General features: G+C 36.4%; 1 protein-coding gene across 1 annotated transcript in view; it reads left to right on the forward strand.

The window, feature by feature from the left end:
• The window catches only part of LOC136026240 (uncharacterized), a 142,560-nt gene that overhangs the window by 32,519 nt on the left and 93,930 nt on the right, over positions 1-16,111 (forward strand). The window contains exon 3 of the mRNA XM_065702597.1: positions 444-568. Within this exon, the coding sequence (XP_065558669.1) occupies positions 444-568 (125 nt within the window). The remainder of the gene's footprint in view (positions 1-443; positions 569-16,111) is intronic.

The raw sequence follows: 16,111 nt of genomic DNA on the forward strand, positions 1-16,111 counted from the left end.
TATATACATATATATGTATATGTATATGTATTAGGAGACACAGCCAAAACAGATAATCTGAGTGACAGGCAAAGGTGTAATAAACCTTTTTCAGGATTGTATAAAAATGATTTCATTGGTTGTCAAATATGGTGGGGGGGGGTTGTCCCCAAAAGTGCCCATCTAGTTGTAAAAGAATGATGGAGTCATATTGCCAAAGAGCCCAAGCTTTGGCAATCATGTTAACTTTGAACTTTAAATCCGTGATCCGTAATCGTGTCATCCTTAATACGCAAAACTTGGTCTGACCATTTTTAGATTTTTCCCTTTACAATCTTAGAAAGTGGTTTTAAGAAAAACCGTGTTTAATTTGCTGAAATTTCTCTTCGTTTAACTGTCCTTCGTTGTTTCGTATGTCCCTATTATTAACATTTTTGGAAACAGAACTGCTGTTTTTCTTTTAGCCTGCCAGTTTCCATCATTTACGACAATGGCAATCAGACGACGAAGTTCGATCAACTGTTACGCCCGATGGGCAGCTCAACAGAAAAGTGGTTCCTACACAATCATGTGATAATCTCCTGCACAGGTAAGAGGGTTATAATAAGTAGCCTATGGTTTTAAATTTGTTGACAGCTACAACTTATCGACTATGTCAATTAGCCTAATTGTAGAGAATTTTACTTTTAATTTCTTGAACACCGGAAGACCTAACACATACCTGGGTGGTTTTCCACTCTGATACTTCAGGCTCCGAATTAAAAACTATTAAGTTAAAGGCTTTGTCTAGGACAGGGTTGATTGACTTCTTGGTAGCGTAAATTGTGTAATATAATGTGAGCTCTTTCACATTTGCTGTTTGCTGTTGTATTACGGTTCGATACATGATAAACTAGGTCAATAACGCTAAAATGGGACACGGCTCTAGTTTCCTTATTCATTTAAGTGATGAAGCTGTACCCTGTTAGATAAGCAGTTTGTCAATTCGATGAAATTGGACTTTGTCCAAATTTTGTTTTGATCGATTGACTTTTTGGTTGCTTAAATTGCGGGATACATTGCGACATCTTTTTTTAGAGTAGACTATGGTAGATTTACTGCAACAATTTAGTATGGCAAAGTGCTTCAATATGGCTAGGCACTTTAAGACCGTATGTTTACTCTCCTTAAAAATTCTTCATTTAGTACTTCAAGCTTCGAACTGAAAGCTATATAGCTAAAGGCCTTTTGTCCACTAGCGTCAATATGAGGAAGAAAAGGGGGCTCTCCACAGACTTTGAAAAATATTTTTCTGGGTGTATTGAAAAATGCCTTTTTTCAATACTTTCATTAAGAAAATTGGTAAAACCGACAAATTTAGTTTCCCTAGATATATTCCCCCGCCTAGGTGTTCGTGAATTGACGCTTTTCTCTGAAAAGCGTCGTATCCTGGGTTTTCTATTAATAAAGAGACTAATAAAGATTCCTTACTAATTGTCTTAGACGAGAATCCAGTCAAGGCGAAATCCGCCCTGCCTTCGATATAGCCTATTCCTATCGATTGCAATTGTGAATCAACGTTAATTTCTTGTATAAAGAATGGACGGTAATGGATGTCAGTGACGAAAATCAGTTGCAATCTGCTATATTGAACCCTGGGCTGCTCCCCCACAATTTCTGCACATGCTTCCTAAGGTGTGGATTCCATGTGACTCCTATTCAGGAATTAAGACGGGTCTTGATGCGGCCCTGCACCCTTCGAATTAAATTCCTATAAAGGGTTTATGTCTAAAACAAGGTTGACTGACTTTGTGTTGACATGAATTGCGTAACGCATTGCGACTTCTTCCAGGGGTGCTGTTATTTTGTGCTGTTAAGACCAAAAGCTGTGCATTAAAATACTGAGCAGCAACCTCTAAGCAGGTGATTGTTTGAAAAGAGTCTGGAATCGATCGAAACTCATCACTCACCATCACGTTTACTAATCCCATGAGCTTTTTAATTCATGTCTTCGTTGGCCTCTTTTACTAGAAAAGAAGGTTAAGTTACATCGAAAAGGGCAATCAATCAAGGCACACCTCCGTTGGGTGGGGTTAAGTCCAGCCCATCCAAGCACGCATTAATTGGCTTTTGATGCTACTTGCCAAATGAAGACGCGGCTTTTCTAATTAGCAGTTTGCCACCATTAAATATTGAAGATTCTGGCTGCCTGAATATGATCTGGCAAGTAGATGATAAGTTAAGTTTGGTCATTTGTGCCAACAAGATCAATATAGATGAAACTTTTAGAACATCCAGTACCTATGCAAGCAAAGAAACATATAAATAGTCTCACTTGTGTATCTAAAACGGCTGGGTAACTAAGAAATGATCTAGGTTAGTAGTCTCTCGGGACTAGTTCAATTTATTGTTTCACGGACAAATCCGGATGGAGGACCTCAGAATTCATTTGCAAATAAAATGGTAAGGTTATATACACCTGAACGAACATTCATCCTTGATCCTTCTCCTGTATGTAAGTGCACAATCTACGACTTTGAAGGATGTATTTTGCAATCCAAAGAAATCAAGTGTTTTGTGGGGTTTTTGACTTGGCTCATCCCAAATTGGAGTCCACATATTCCTGTGCAAGTACCTATGTTAAATATCTTAGACTAAACTTCAGGGCAATATATCTGTCATATGTCATTGCAGGGCTATACCCAGGAGCATTTCTCGGTTTGACGCTCCCCACTCCACCGAACTAAATTTCCGACTCGTAAAAATGCGAAGGCATTCTCCTAAGAAATAAAAGTATTTGTCTCGCTCATAAATTAGTCTTAAAAGGTAAAAAGGTAAAGGATACGGCATTAGACTTTACAGTCCGTACCGGCGGTGCTGATCTCCGTTTCTTGGCCCTTCAGCCAGGAAGTGCAATGGGGGGTTGGGGGCCAGCCATCCTGTGCTTTCGCACACCCTTCCCGTTTACCTTCCCCAGATTTCTCCAGGTACCCATTTAGAGCTGGGTCGACTCTGGCTAAGCTTACAGAGTCACGTCACTGACCCCCGTCCGAAACTGAAGAATTGGGTACACTGGGATTCGAACCCGCGTCCTCTCAGACAAAGGATCCCGAATCCAGCGCACCAGCCCACTCGGCCAGGACGCCTCTGGGTTTTTGGCAGAGCAAAAAAAATATATATTTGAGACCATTATACATAGGTCAACAGGAGGTCGACCTCTTCTTCTTTCTCGTGGTACCATCCCACCCATGGGCGTAGGCAGAATCTTGTCTAGGGGGTCAGCCGATTCTGTGACGGAAGGGAAGGAGCTGAAATTATATAGTCAGTTCACAGAACCTCACATCGCCAGCAAGTTATATCTTACCTTTTGAAATTTGTATTCATCAATAATTACCAAAAATCTAAAATTTCTATTTATTTCCAGCTTTTTCAACCATCTACCTGTGAACATCCAACAGAAAAATTCCAATATACGAAGCGTTCTTGTTAGTATCTAGAGTTAATTTAAGTTGTCGGCGGGCGGCTTCCCCCCTTTCCTCACACCCATGACCGCATCCCCTCTCCCCCGAACCAAATTCCTAGATACCGTCACATGTCCTAGACAGCCTATTACCCGTACGGTCAAGCTTGATTACCTGAAAATCATTGGGGTTTTTGTTGATGTTTTCCCTCTTCTTTTGTATTATCTACATTAATTAAGATCGCAAAAGTTGAACACGGGGAAAGGGAAAAGATAAATAATTAGGGATTCCTTTGCTGAGAATACATTTTTCAGTAGGCTGAATCTTAAAAACTTGAATGTGCTGTTGCCATGATCTCAAGACAGTTTCTCAGAAATTTCGCTAGAATTCACACCTCTTTTGTTTCAAAAGAATATCTGGATTAAAGTAAGCTTAAAATACTTGTAGGAAAAACTATGCAAAGACTCAAAAGAAATCCCACTTCATGGCCATCTGTTGTGTAACAAGATCTATAGACTTTTGTCTATTCTGAGAGTTGAAACGCTTTAAATCACTTCCTTTTGCGGTTTCTTGTGGGTCTCAAAGGATTTCGCTTGTCCGGATATCAGTCGCACTCATGTCAACATCATCTTCCGTTTCCGCCATCATTGTTCTATATTGAGTGTCCTCGACTAATTGATCGGATGGTACTTCATATGGCACCGTATGAGGTTGCCGGATTAATGTTTTCTATTTTTTTCTAATTTGATTGTTTGGATACCAGTCGAGTTCATTCATATTTTCACCGTCGTTGTTTCATATTGAGTGTCTGGAACTGAATGATCCTGATAACGCTTTTATAGTGTTGGTCAGTGTTGCCATATTCTTTTCAATTTGTTTCAATGTTCAATATGGCTTGGTTTAGTTGTCATAAGGTGGCATAGTGAATTGATCCTTGCCTGCTGATATTTGGCCCTGGGCCCAAGAGCTGCTGCCACAAGGGCTGACTTCAGGAACTTTTTAGTCAAGCACAGTTGCAAATCGATCGAAGTGAAGAGCCTGATTTAGTCACTAGTTATGTTAAAATATGCTTAAATTAAAATTGAAGATCTTCTTAAGGAAAACCTGATAGCCTAATCTGCTTAAAAAAAATAGAAAAATGGATGGGATATCAGATGTTTGCTCGAAGGAAGATGAATGAAATGGGAAAAATTATAGCCGAATCGTAGAAATTTTGATGTTTTTGCGGGGGAGGGAGAAGACAAGGGCCCAAAGTCCCTACAACGTGCTTTCTCTCCAAGTTTTGTGTAAAAGATTCGAAAAGAAGGTGCATACATTCACATTTAGAGTTTAATGTTGTTTAATGTCTTTTTGTTGTGCCTTTTAGTAGTTCTATTTTTCAGCTGAGAAGTGTTTGAGGATGTAACTCTGAAATACTCGAACTTCATTGTTTTCCTTGGTTTACTGTCTTAATTAAACGTTTTACTCGTTGTTATGTATTTGTATTTTGCATTTAATTCGGGACATTTTTTCCTTTTGAAAACTTCCACATTCCATTCCCTCCACCAATGCTTAATATCGATTTCTGTGAAATGCTGTGATTACTGATGTTACTTTTTTGTGTCTAACCTGCAAATTAGCCCGGTAACACTGAAACTTTTTTGAAAATGGATTTTAGATTTGAATAACAGTTAATCTAGATTTTTTTTGGCGGGGGATTTATTGGGGGCTAAAGATTACAAATTACATTGTAAATTCACAATTTCTAAAATTCAGATTTGGGAGCAATCAAATTTTGTTTTAAACATCCGATAATTAGAGGTGTCATATTTTAGCCAGTCTTGGGATACGTCTCCCTAGTGATCACTCTGGTCCAGCTATCCTTGGTACACGGGTATCACAGCGGGACCCGCAACACTTCCTCTACCCTGAAATCCTAAATTGCCTTGTGTTTCTGTGCCTTTCTTGATCAAATTATGAAATAAAATAAAAATCTTGTGTGCATGCCTGACCTGGCACTCTTGCCAATGACCTTCCAATTCAGCCTCCATTCTGTATTGACCTCTGTAAGTTGATCTGATCAGTGATGTTTTAACATTATTCCTGTAAAATGCTGAAATTGCTTTGAGAGTTTAATTTAGCTTTGAACCATAGTTAGCGCGAAGTTTTTTCGGGTTGTGTGGAGTGGCTCAAAGGTTAAAAAATTATGTTGGTAAATTGACAATTGCTCGAATTTAGACATGTAAGTTATCAATTTTTTGTTTTTACGACCAGAAAACTGGGTGGTTCCTGTTTTAGATGGATTTGTGATACTTTTTTCTTTCTTCACTCTGGTCCTAATTCTTGGGTGGTCCTGTCTGTCAATATTGTTTTCATTTCTGCTGTCAATTTTCTGTATTTGCTTCGATCTGATTAGGCTACTATTGTTCGGTCTAGTGCCGAACCTGAACATCATTGCTGTAGCACAAATTGTTTGAGACTTAATTTTAGTTTCAAAAACAGTTAGACTTAGATTTTTTTCTTCTTCTGCGTTTCGTGTAGGGCTTAAAATCAGAAACTATTTTTATAAATTCATAATTGCTCAAATTCAGACTCTTGAGAAATTAAATTTTTTAAAGCAAATTACGGGATTCAATCAAGCTACTAGCCAGCCCTGGGACGTTTCGTTCCCAGTTGCCAATCTGGTTGGGGTCCATGTATTCCTCGCTCTCTAATCAAGCTCATCATCCATTTTTGCCACCGTGGATGTCCACAATCTTTGTCTAATTAAAGAGTCATTAGCCCATTGATGTGATGATGCTCTCATTAGGTTTCGAATAAGCACTTTGCATTGTGCAAGGTGAAACAAAAAATATGTTCCGTCCCCCATTGACTTGGAAAACCCAATAAAGGATCAATACTCATAAAAATTCAACGAACGCCAGGTGTAAGCAAGTGTAGGGGTATGGGGAGAACTGTTTTGCAAGAGAATGTGGTGGAAAAGGAGCACTCATTTTGGTTCAGAATGGGGGTAGCCCGCGTTGCCCTACCTTAAAGATTAATTACATGCATAGGCGAACACAGGCCGAACACCTTAAGGAGATATGAGTCCTGGACATGGGAGAGGAGGTAAAAAAAAACGAAAAAAGTGGATGTTTCTTTTCTTTAAGATTGGGTTCCTTTTGACGAATATCAGACGATAAAACCCCACCCTCCCCTGTGTGCTGGGTATCATGCAGTAGCGAATCTCAGGATTGTAGGAAAGAGAGGGACTTACTAGAATTCTGATTGTCTTTTTTCTTCTGCTTTTATGGCTGACAGATTTGAATAAATATAATCATGAAATGCCAAAATTTAGACTGTACTTGACCCAAAGAGGTACTGTCGGTCCCTGGATCGGCTACTATCGTTTTTTAAAATATTTTTGAGGCTGTATTGGGCAGACGTGACTAAGAAGCAATTAAAAGAAACCTACGTCTTAAACTCATGCACCCATGCAGGGGAAGGGGGGGGGGGGTCCGGGCCCGCCTCTCGAAACGCTAAATTGCTACTAATTTCTGGGGTCTTCTTATTTATGTCATCAAGTAAGATGTATATATTTCTCTATATATTTCTCGCACATGTCTGGTTTGGTCAAAATAAAAGAACTTGAAATTGGAAACTGGTATTCATTATTCACCTTCAATCCCCAATTAAATAGATAACGTCTATACAAAAAAAAAGACAAACAAGCAAAACGGCTGAATTGGTACGGTTCGAAATATCTGTCATTTTTTGTCTGTGGTTGTCTAATTGCATTCGTTTCTGATGTGTTAAATAAAAAACGAGTTTTATTTTCAAACTTGAAAGTATGGAACAACATTTCCTGCGAAAAATTTTCTCTCTATGGACAACTCTCCCAGTGACAAATCCCCCTGCAGAAGATCCTCCTTAAATAAACATATTTTCCAACGACAAACACTGCGTGCAAACAATGGTTAAATTGTGTAACTTAGAGCCCTTTCCCCAGGGGGTATGGAGGGTCACGCCACCCAAGAGGTATAGTTGTCGGTTCTTTCGACTGTGCTGAACCAAATGGCCATCTCCAAATTTTTATCGGGAGTCTTTGGGGAAAAAAGGGACACAGGATGATTGCTAGTTGTCTGTTTAGTTGAATAGTTGCCAAAAATGTATCAATTTTTGTATATGGCTTAAAAGCTTTGAAATGAAGCGTTATTGATTCTTTTCTTCGTCAATGTATGTTCGAAATTTTAGAGTCAAGTCATACCTGTGGAAGCCTAGTTGTCTTTCTAGTTGAATAGTTGCCTAAAATGTACCTATTTTACTTTTCCCCTTCTCCAGAATTGGTCCAGTGAAGTCCTTCTTTAGTAGCAAACAATTATTAATAAACATTAATATATTAATAAAGAAAAAAAGGAACAATAGCAAAAACAAAATGAAAGAACATTTAGCCAGTAAATAAAACATAAAAACAAAACAGATATTTCCGCAAAGATCTCAGATAAACTGTCCTCAGTACTCAAAAAAGGTATATGGATATTATAAAAAAATAACCTTTTTGAAATAACCTAGACAGAATACATATATACATATGTATGTATATATATATAATGCATATATATACTTTTTAATTCCTGATAAAATTTTAAGTAGTCAAAGCTCTGTATAAGCTGTGACTTGCGGGTAGTGTATATCACTCTTCAGAGGAAATTTTGATACTCTTGAGGTGTTTGCTATAAAATTCATATTATTTAGAATTAAAATGGAAAAAAACTGGGTTTTATCAGAACGCTTTTATTTCGTAAAAATGTTCCTATATGTATTTACAGTCGGAAATGTCAACGCATAAGGTCTTAAATCGGTGGGCCAATATCAAGTAGCTTTTAAGACTTAATTTTGGACAAAACCACCCCCATTCTTTGTAAGCTTTACATTGCAGCCCTTTTCGTTATCTTTCCCGCTTATGCTTTGTCTATCCTTGTAGCTCTTTTGTTTCTTAATGATTACTGATTATCCACTAAGAAGTTTTATAATTGTGTTAATAAAACGTTATTTTGAAAAACCAATTAGCACATTTAAAAAGACAACATTTACTCATACTCAGCTGTCAAAACACATCTTTTTAATAAAGATAACAAACTAATCAATAAAATTTGATATTCATGCCAAGAAAGGATGTCCACATTTAAAAATCGTATATACAATTTGGTACTCCCAACATATGGTGGAAGTGTGCCATACGTCGGGAAAACAACAACTAGGTTACCGTGATTTGAGGTTTCAGAGCTCTGTTAGTAAAGCTGTTTGGTTAGGCAGAGCCCCCTCCCCTAAATTGAACCACGAAAGCCTTCAACTCAATCCCGAATTTTCAGTTGAGTAAAACTTGCTCAAGATAAAAATAGGCGAGTACTCCCTAGAAAAATGAAAAGTGAGTGTTATGATAGAACAAATTTAATTGCAGGATTAGCATAAGAAGCCCGTCATTTGAAAATGTTGATTCCACGAGTTTTGTTCTTCTCTTGTACTTTTCAGAGTTCTCTTGTACTTTTTGTACGTTTGTACTGTTTTGTACTGGGAAGACAATATTAGCATGTTTTGGTTTTACGTAATTAAATTGCCTAAGTTATTCCCAGCTCCTTAGCAATCAGATTTTCAGTCTGTGAAATGTGCTTTCTTATGACCACTGAAATACCACTAACCAGGTGAGAATTATATGAAACCTGCCCGAACCAGGCATTTGTTCGGGTATTTATTTTAGAATTACCCAAATGTTCAAGATGAGGCTCAAATTCACCAAAGAGCCAAAAATTCGAAAGAAAAAACGGTCCCAGAATTTTTTTTTCGACCTAATACCTTAAATTAGATTTTTGTTTTTCCAGACCACGCTGCCTTTCTATGAACTTATCTCCATTTGAACGTTTTTTGTCACAGAAATATATGTTAAGAATCTTAAAAATTGCGGGATTTCTTGGGAGGTGCCCTAGACCTGCTGTGCCCGTATTTGGTTGAAATTCTGTCCTCTAGGGAAATTATAACAGAAGCATATTAAAAAACATAAAAATTTGGCAAAATTTCTAGCACATAAATTTTTGGAGCTGGAGTCTGTAGTTCCATATTTTAATGGTGTCTATCTCCATTGTTAATGACACTTGAATAGCACCGTCACGCTGACAATGACAGGTCTTTGTAGGGATAAAAGCCATCTTGTCTTTTTTCCGTTAATCTATCAATAGTTCCCAAAGTTAAGGACTAACAATCCCCGTTTTGGCTCTAAAAATTTTTAGAGCAGAGAATTTTGGCTTCGAAAACGGTCTTATTTAAAGGTTCGGAGTTTTCTTGGTCTAATTTCTTCTTAGGATTTTGCTTCCTCTTTCTACGATTTACGGTACTCTGAGAAGGACCACAAAGCTGATCCTAGGCCTGACGCAGGGTCCGAAGGTTAGTTATACGTTACCTCATATAGTGCTTAGACCCTTTGTTGCAACAGTATAGGTCACCAATCTTGGCTGTTGAATAATATTATGTTTGAGAGCAAGATGAACAGGGGAAGGGAAGCACTCATCCGTGAAAAAGACGTTATGTCGTGACCAAACTTGAAAATATTTACAAGTAAGATGTAATAACGAAAAATTGATATCCGTAGTGTTAGTAAAAATTGGAGTCTTCTCTTTTGTAAATTCCAACTTGAGGAATTTTAAAATAATGAAAGAACCAAAAACATTAAGATTAAAAAAATTGTAGGTGTATTTCTTACCTTGGAACCGTGTTTTTTTTTTGCAATTTTTCTTTCGGTTAGTTACAAATGTCGATTTTTACGGCACTTCTACATTTTCGTCAGTGTTTCCACGTTGGATCGTGAAAATGAATCAGCAAAGTCGATTGGGTAAATTTGGCACATATAAAAAATTATTAATGTGTTGATTCTCATAGAAGAAAGGCCCCTAAATGGATAAGGGCGCTGAAATCCTGTCGGTAGTCCCTAATCAGGTGCTTGAAATTCTTTTTATGAGAATGGTTGTAAAGAGGTAAAGTGTCAGACGGAGGCAGATAGGGATCGCTCAGTTAAAAATAAAGAATATTAACTCTATAACGAAATCATTGTCATTTTTATTGTTTGGACCTCATGCAGTCGATTAGTATGAAATTGATGAATTAATTCTTTGAAATGGGTCGCAAAGTCGAAAACAGCATAAAAAGACGACAAAGGAAGAAAGATAAGTGCTGTGTTTCAATGCCAAGATTTCTTCCTACATTTGTTTACCACCGTATCTTTTATGCATATGGCCCACCTCGACGTTCTCCTAACATGGGGAGAGTTAGACTATGACATAAAAGCCCAATTTAAAAAAAAATTTAACATTAAAAATCAAAAAGGTAAAAAAAATAGAAAGAATAAGTGAAGAAAACGATAGATGAAAAAAAAATCCCCACTACGATGGAAACCCGTCAGCTAAGAGATACATATATTGGAACTCATATGTCAGCGTTGTGGTTGAAAGCTAAATGAAAAATAACTGTAAAATTGAGTAAAAAAGTTACGATTTGATAGAATTTTTTAAAGATACGAAATTATGGTAGTTCTACCCAACAGCGAACAGGAATAGAATTTTCACCAAGTTAAATGTCCTCTATTAGTCTATGTGTTCTTCTGTTTTGTCTGATCAGGTGGGAGTTTGTTACGCAATTAGATAAGCTATGGGCATATTGGTATATTCAATGAATATTCTAGCTTCTTGCTATTGCTGAGAGATGTGAAAAAATAGAAGATTGGAAAACATTTTTTTTTTGTAAAATAAAGATCAATTTTTCAAAATTCGTTTTTGATTCCCCGACATACGTAATATCCAGAATTATACAAGATTATAGAGCATAAAATACTTGCAGTAGAAAAAATGGAGGTAAAATAAAATATAACGGACAATTTTCTCTCCTGAATTCTAAGAGAAAACTGCCGATTTTTCGGAATAACGCTCAATGGCTCTTTGCTCCGTTGAGGATTTCAGAATCTCATTCTGGAGAATCAGTTCGTCACGCAGTCATGATTTAAAAAAAAAAAAAAAAAAAAAAAAGATGTAAAAAGGCAATGAACAAAAACTTTTCTACAACGATGTTTCTACTAGCAAATGAAATTTGTGATTGTCTGAGCCATTTGTTCTTGACTAAATGGCCTTGATGTCAGGACTTTTACTTATCGGTTATATAATAGACACTCGGGAAGTGAAGTTCGATTAATGCTAATGAAATGAAACAAAATATGATGAATATATTATAGTTTAGAAACAAATTTGGGCTATATATTTCCACATTAGGGGGGTAAAGCATAGCATATATTAAATGTGTAAACTAACCGTTGCTGTATATAATATATGCTATGCTTTACCCTCACCCCCCCCTAATGTGCAAATATATAGCCCAAATTTGTTTGCATAAACCAAAGCAAACCAATATACAAACTAAATACTTAAAAAATATAGCTACAATTTATTTTGCAACCAAAGCTAATTGTGTTGTATAAAGAAGTTGCTTGACCAGTTTCTTGTATCATGCTCGCATCATTCGCGATCAAAATTTTAGTGTCTATTATAACCGATAAGTACCCCAGGACTGAAACTGAATTGGCAGCAAGCAAAAAGACCGAAAATCCAATAGCCATAAATGACTTGTCTTCTTTTTTCCCTTCGTCATTTGTTGCTGCAAAGAATTTGTTTTCTTCCATCGTACAATGTACCTGAGCTAGGCGTCCTAATGTCAGCAAGGTTCGTTTTTCACTTTTAAAATTAGGTTAATTACTTAATAGATTAAGGTTATTCCCATTCAAAGTAACAAGGATATCAAAATACAAATTTTGCCCTCATGACAAATCTTTAGTCTAGTCACACCGGAAAACCTCGATTTTCGAAAATATTTGATCGTTTAAGATTTTGAAGATTTTACAGCAGCATAACATTTTCGTCTGAGTTTCCAAGTTGAGCCATGGAAATAAATAACCAAAACTAATCAATCAAATTGGATAACATTTTTCATCCGTGACAATTGAAGCATTTGCCATCTCTTGATTCCCAAAGACAACTAGACCTTCAAAGAAATTTAAACGTTCTCAGCTTATTTAGTACCATGTGTTTTTAGCCTATTTTATGTTGATTTTCTCCCAGTTTCTTTTTTTTAATCTGACACCTGCCACTGCTAAAAACTGCACAGCTGCATATGGTTTTGAATCAAATTAAAAATTGAAAAAAAAATCCAAAATTTTAAGATATTCTTAAAGTTAAAGATATTTTTAAAGTTCGTCTAAGCTCAACTAAAGCCCCTTAGAACAAAACGCAAGTCACACTTGTTCTTGAGAAGGGGTAAAGTTGTTGTCATCTTTTTTTTTTTTTTTTTTTTTTTTTTTTTTTTTTTTTCTTTTTTTTTAATCACCTCAACCTTATCTAAGGTCTTGTATATCTCGTAGAAAAGTTAAGATTTTATTGAGGAAGAACTTTTCAAATGAATAATAGTTTCGTTAGTATTTTCAAGACCACACTGTCTTTCAATGACGTACAAATAACAGTTAAATGGTGACAAATCCTTTTATTTGACAATAAACAACAACAAAATATCTAGATATTTCTGTCAAATATGCAGTGGCTGTCATCAGCAGATAAACCACTGTATGTGTAACCGAAATGTCCAGAGATTTTGTTGTTATTTCACTGTCAAATAAAAGGATTTGTCCCTATTTAGCTGTTATTTGTAAATACTAGTTTCTTAATGGAACCATATCTGTTACTCTTTAAAAGTTTTCAAGGGCCCGATAGCCACTTTCATAGGAGAAGGACTCCCGGTGGCGAAAAACCCTAACTCTTTGCGAACAAAATTCTTTTGGTACTTGCGAAAAAAATTCTTTTGGTAAAACCACTCTGTCGAAAAAAGTTGTTCTGACTCCCCCTCTGCCTCCCCCAGAAAATCCTGTGTACGTCCCGGGCTGTCCAGCTCGCTAAGTTCTCAACTATAAATCATTTGCATCTGTATAAACATTCTAAAAGTCTCTTCCCTTTTCTATTAATTATTTATGTCATATTTTCATAAGAATGGATATTAACATACAACTCACCGAAAGATTTATTATGTGAGAAATTCCCACTGCTGATATTTTGGCTAAAAAAAGAGGGAACTAGCTTTGAGGAAGGGTCTATCCATAGGAAGTATCTACAGGAAAGTGTTCATTAATTTAAATATCTGCGGGTGATAATTGGATTTCAACGTTTGCGTGACTGTATATTAATGAGACATTTATTTTGGTCTAGTAAACTTAGGATTTGCGCTTCTTTAGCCATGCGTGTCCAGACTTTCGACTCCAACTTTAAGCTAATACATGTTGTGAATCGATTGTTTGTAAATTTTTTTACATCATTGAAGGAGAAATGGTTTTGTATCTGCATTAGTTAAGCTTCGTCTTAATAATTACGTAATATGGATTATAAGAATTTCAATTCTTTGGATTATAACAATTTAAAAATTCTAATTACGCACCAACTGCTATTCGCAGTGATTTTGCTTTTAATTGATTTTGCTGGAGACAATTTAATGTTTTCTGTCAGGACTTGGGTTTGTCTAACGTGTGCCGAAAAAACGAGTATTTCCAGTTTTAAATTACTGTCGCTGTAAGAAAGAAGGGGGAGAATAGTTTAGCGAACAGTTTTTGTCCATTATCTGGTAAGTGTTAGAATGTCAGATACGTCCTTCAGAAGCCATAGCAGCGTCAGACCAGCCATAATTTGCTTGGCGACATCGCTTCGGTCTCTTGGAAAAGTGACAAAAACGGAAAAAATCAAAATTCAAAAATGTAATTCGGAAAATGCATAAAGCAGAATCTCAGGTATCAAATGATAACAATGTTAAAACCGCGGGATTGCAGAATAATAACTACCAAAATATTAACTTACCAAAAAATTGCACGGGGAACACAAGGTGTGATGATCAAGACTTTATTGTTCTTCGTGATAGCCAAGCGTAAAAATACTAATTTTTTCGAAATATAATTTTTGAAAATAAGGATAAAAATTCTCCAGAGCCATTGACGGGCACAGGGCTTCAAAATGACGTTTCTGTTGCTGGATCTTTTTACAAGGACAGGCAGCATTCCTATCGCCCAATCTTATGGCAGCGGATATCAAACCCTGGGCCTCGTATCTCCAAGTACAGTATCAAATGTGCATACCAGCCACAATTTAATAGATAACATCGCTTTATTGCTTAACATAACCCGATTTCGGCCTCAGGCTTTTGAACGCCAGCGTTTTTTCATTTATGTTTGTCAACACTCGTAAATGATCAAGGGGTTATTGTTCTTCATAATCTTCAAATATAAAGAGCTTCAGGGTTCATCTAAGACCCGACTGCGGTCTATGAAATTATTTTGAATTTCAACCGCAAGTACATTGGCAAAGAAAATATAATCATTAATTCGATTTGATATGGCGATTAGCATGGCAGACAACACTTACGGGCCGTAATAGTCATTCACAGGCCTCGTCAGAGTCTGTCCGAAGCGCGTTATTATTGAAAGATGATAAATTACTTCTGTAGATGGGAAGCTGATGGTATATAGTGTCGCAAGCTGTTAACAGCTTGTCTGTTTAATATTTGGTTACTCTCGAGACCCTTGTGACTTATTCTAAATGTGCATTCTTAATTATACCCTATAAATTACTTTAGCTCATTAAGATGGTAAGAATGGCACTTCGAACCTTTACTTGGAAATAAGGTGTAACCTCAGCTGACACTGAGTTTAAGCTAAGTTGCCAAGTTGTAAGTTATTAAGTACTTTAAACGCTTTTTCAAAATTAATATTCAGTAAAATATTTAATAATGTGGGATCTTACTCGACTCCTGAAGATAAAGAAAATTGTTTGTTAACCTATACTCCTTACAAGTTAATTTCTCAAAAGTATTGTTACCCCTTCCAGTCCTCGTTTACAGGAGTTTTTTGGGGGGAGGGGAGGTTAATAAAGCAAATTTGGTATAAGCCTAGAATTGGAGCTGTTGAGAAGGAAGCATGTTAAGAAAACAATTCTTACTTCGTAATATGCAGAATAATTGTAGTTCATACATTTTGGCTACAATTTTACTATACTTTCCGCCCTCCTAATGTGCAAAAATAGAGCCCAAATTATATATTTCCCATGCATTTGTCCATGCGTCACTTTTGTTCTAACCCATGTACTTTAAGGCAGGACGCACTCTCAAGGAATCTTCCTATACCTCCAGTGTTAAACATTTGGCGTTTGCCTGACGTTCCTGAATTAGTGATTTTGGCGGTTTTTATGTCAATTGAAATAAAAAGATAGGGTGAATATTTTGATCTAATCAAATCTTAAAGCCGACAATTATTTTTTTTATAATTCCAAAATAATTATAAACCTGTTTCATGTTTGCATTTTAGATTGCTATACTTGACACTGTTATTGTGGGGTATCAAAAAATAGAGCAAAAAACTTTCTATTCAACAATCATAAACTTATTTCTATAATATAGACTTCCTGGCTGCAGTCCCTTCAAATACTTTACATATTTGTGTTCCGAAGGAAAAAATTCCCCTCAAAAGACTAGATCCAGCTGTAATCGGAGCGTGTGAGAATGCCCAAATTACACCAAGGGACTAACCACTCGGATTGCTCAGCAGCGATTCAGTCAATTATGATGATGAAATCATACTTGATGATGAAGCCTTAAATTGTATCGTCGATGATGAA

The sequence above is a fragment of the Artemia franciscana genome, chromosome 4, assembly GCF_032884065.1.
Source record: "Artemia franciscana chromosome 4, ASM3288406v1, whole genome shotgun sequence".
NCBI lineage: Eukaryota > Metazoa > Arthropoda > Branchiopoda > Anostraca > Artemiidae > Artemia > Artemia franciscana.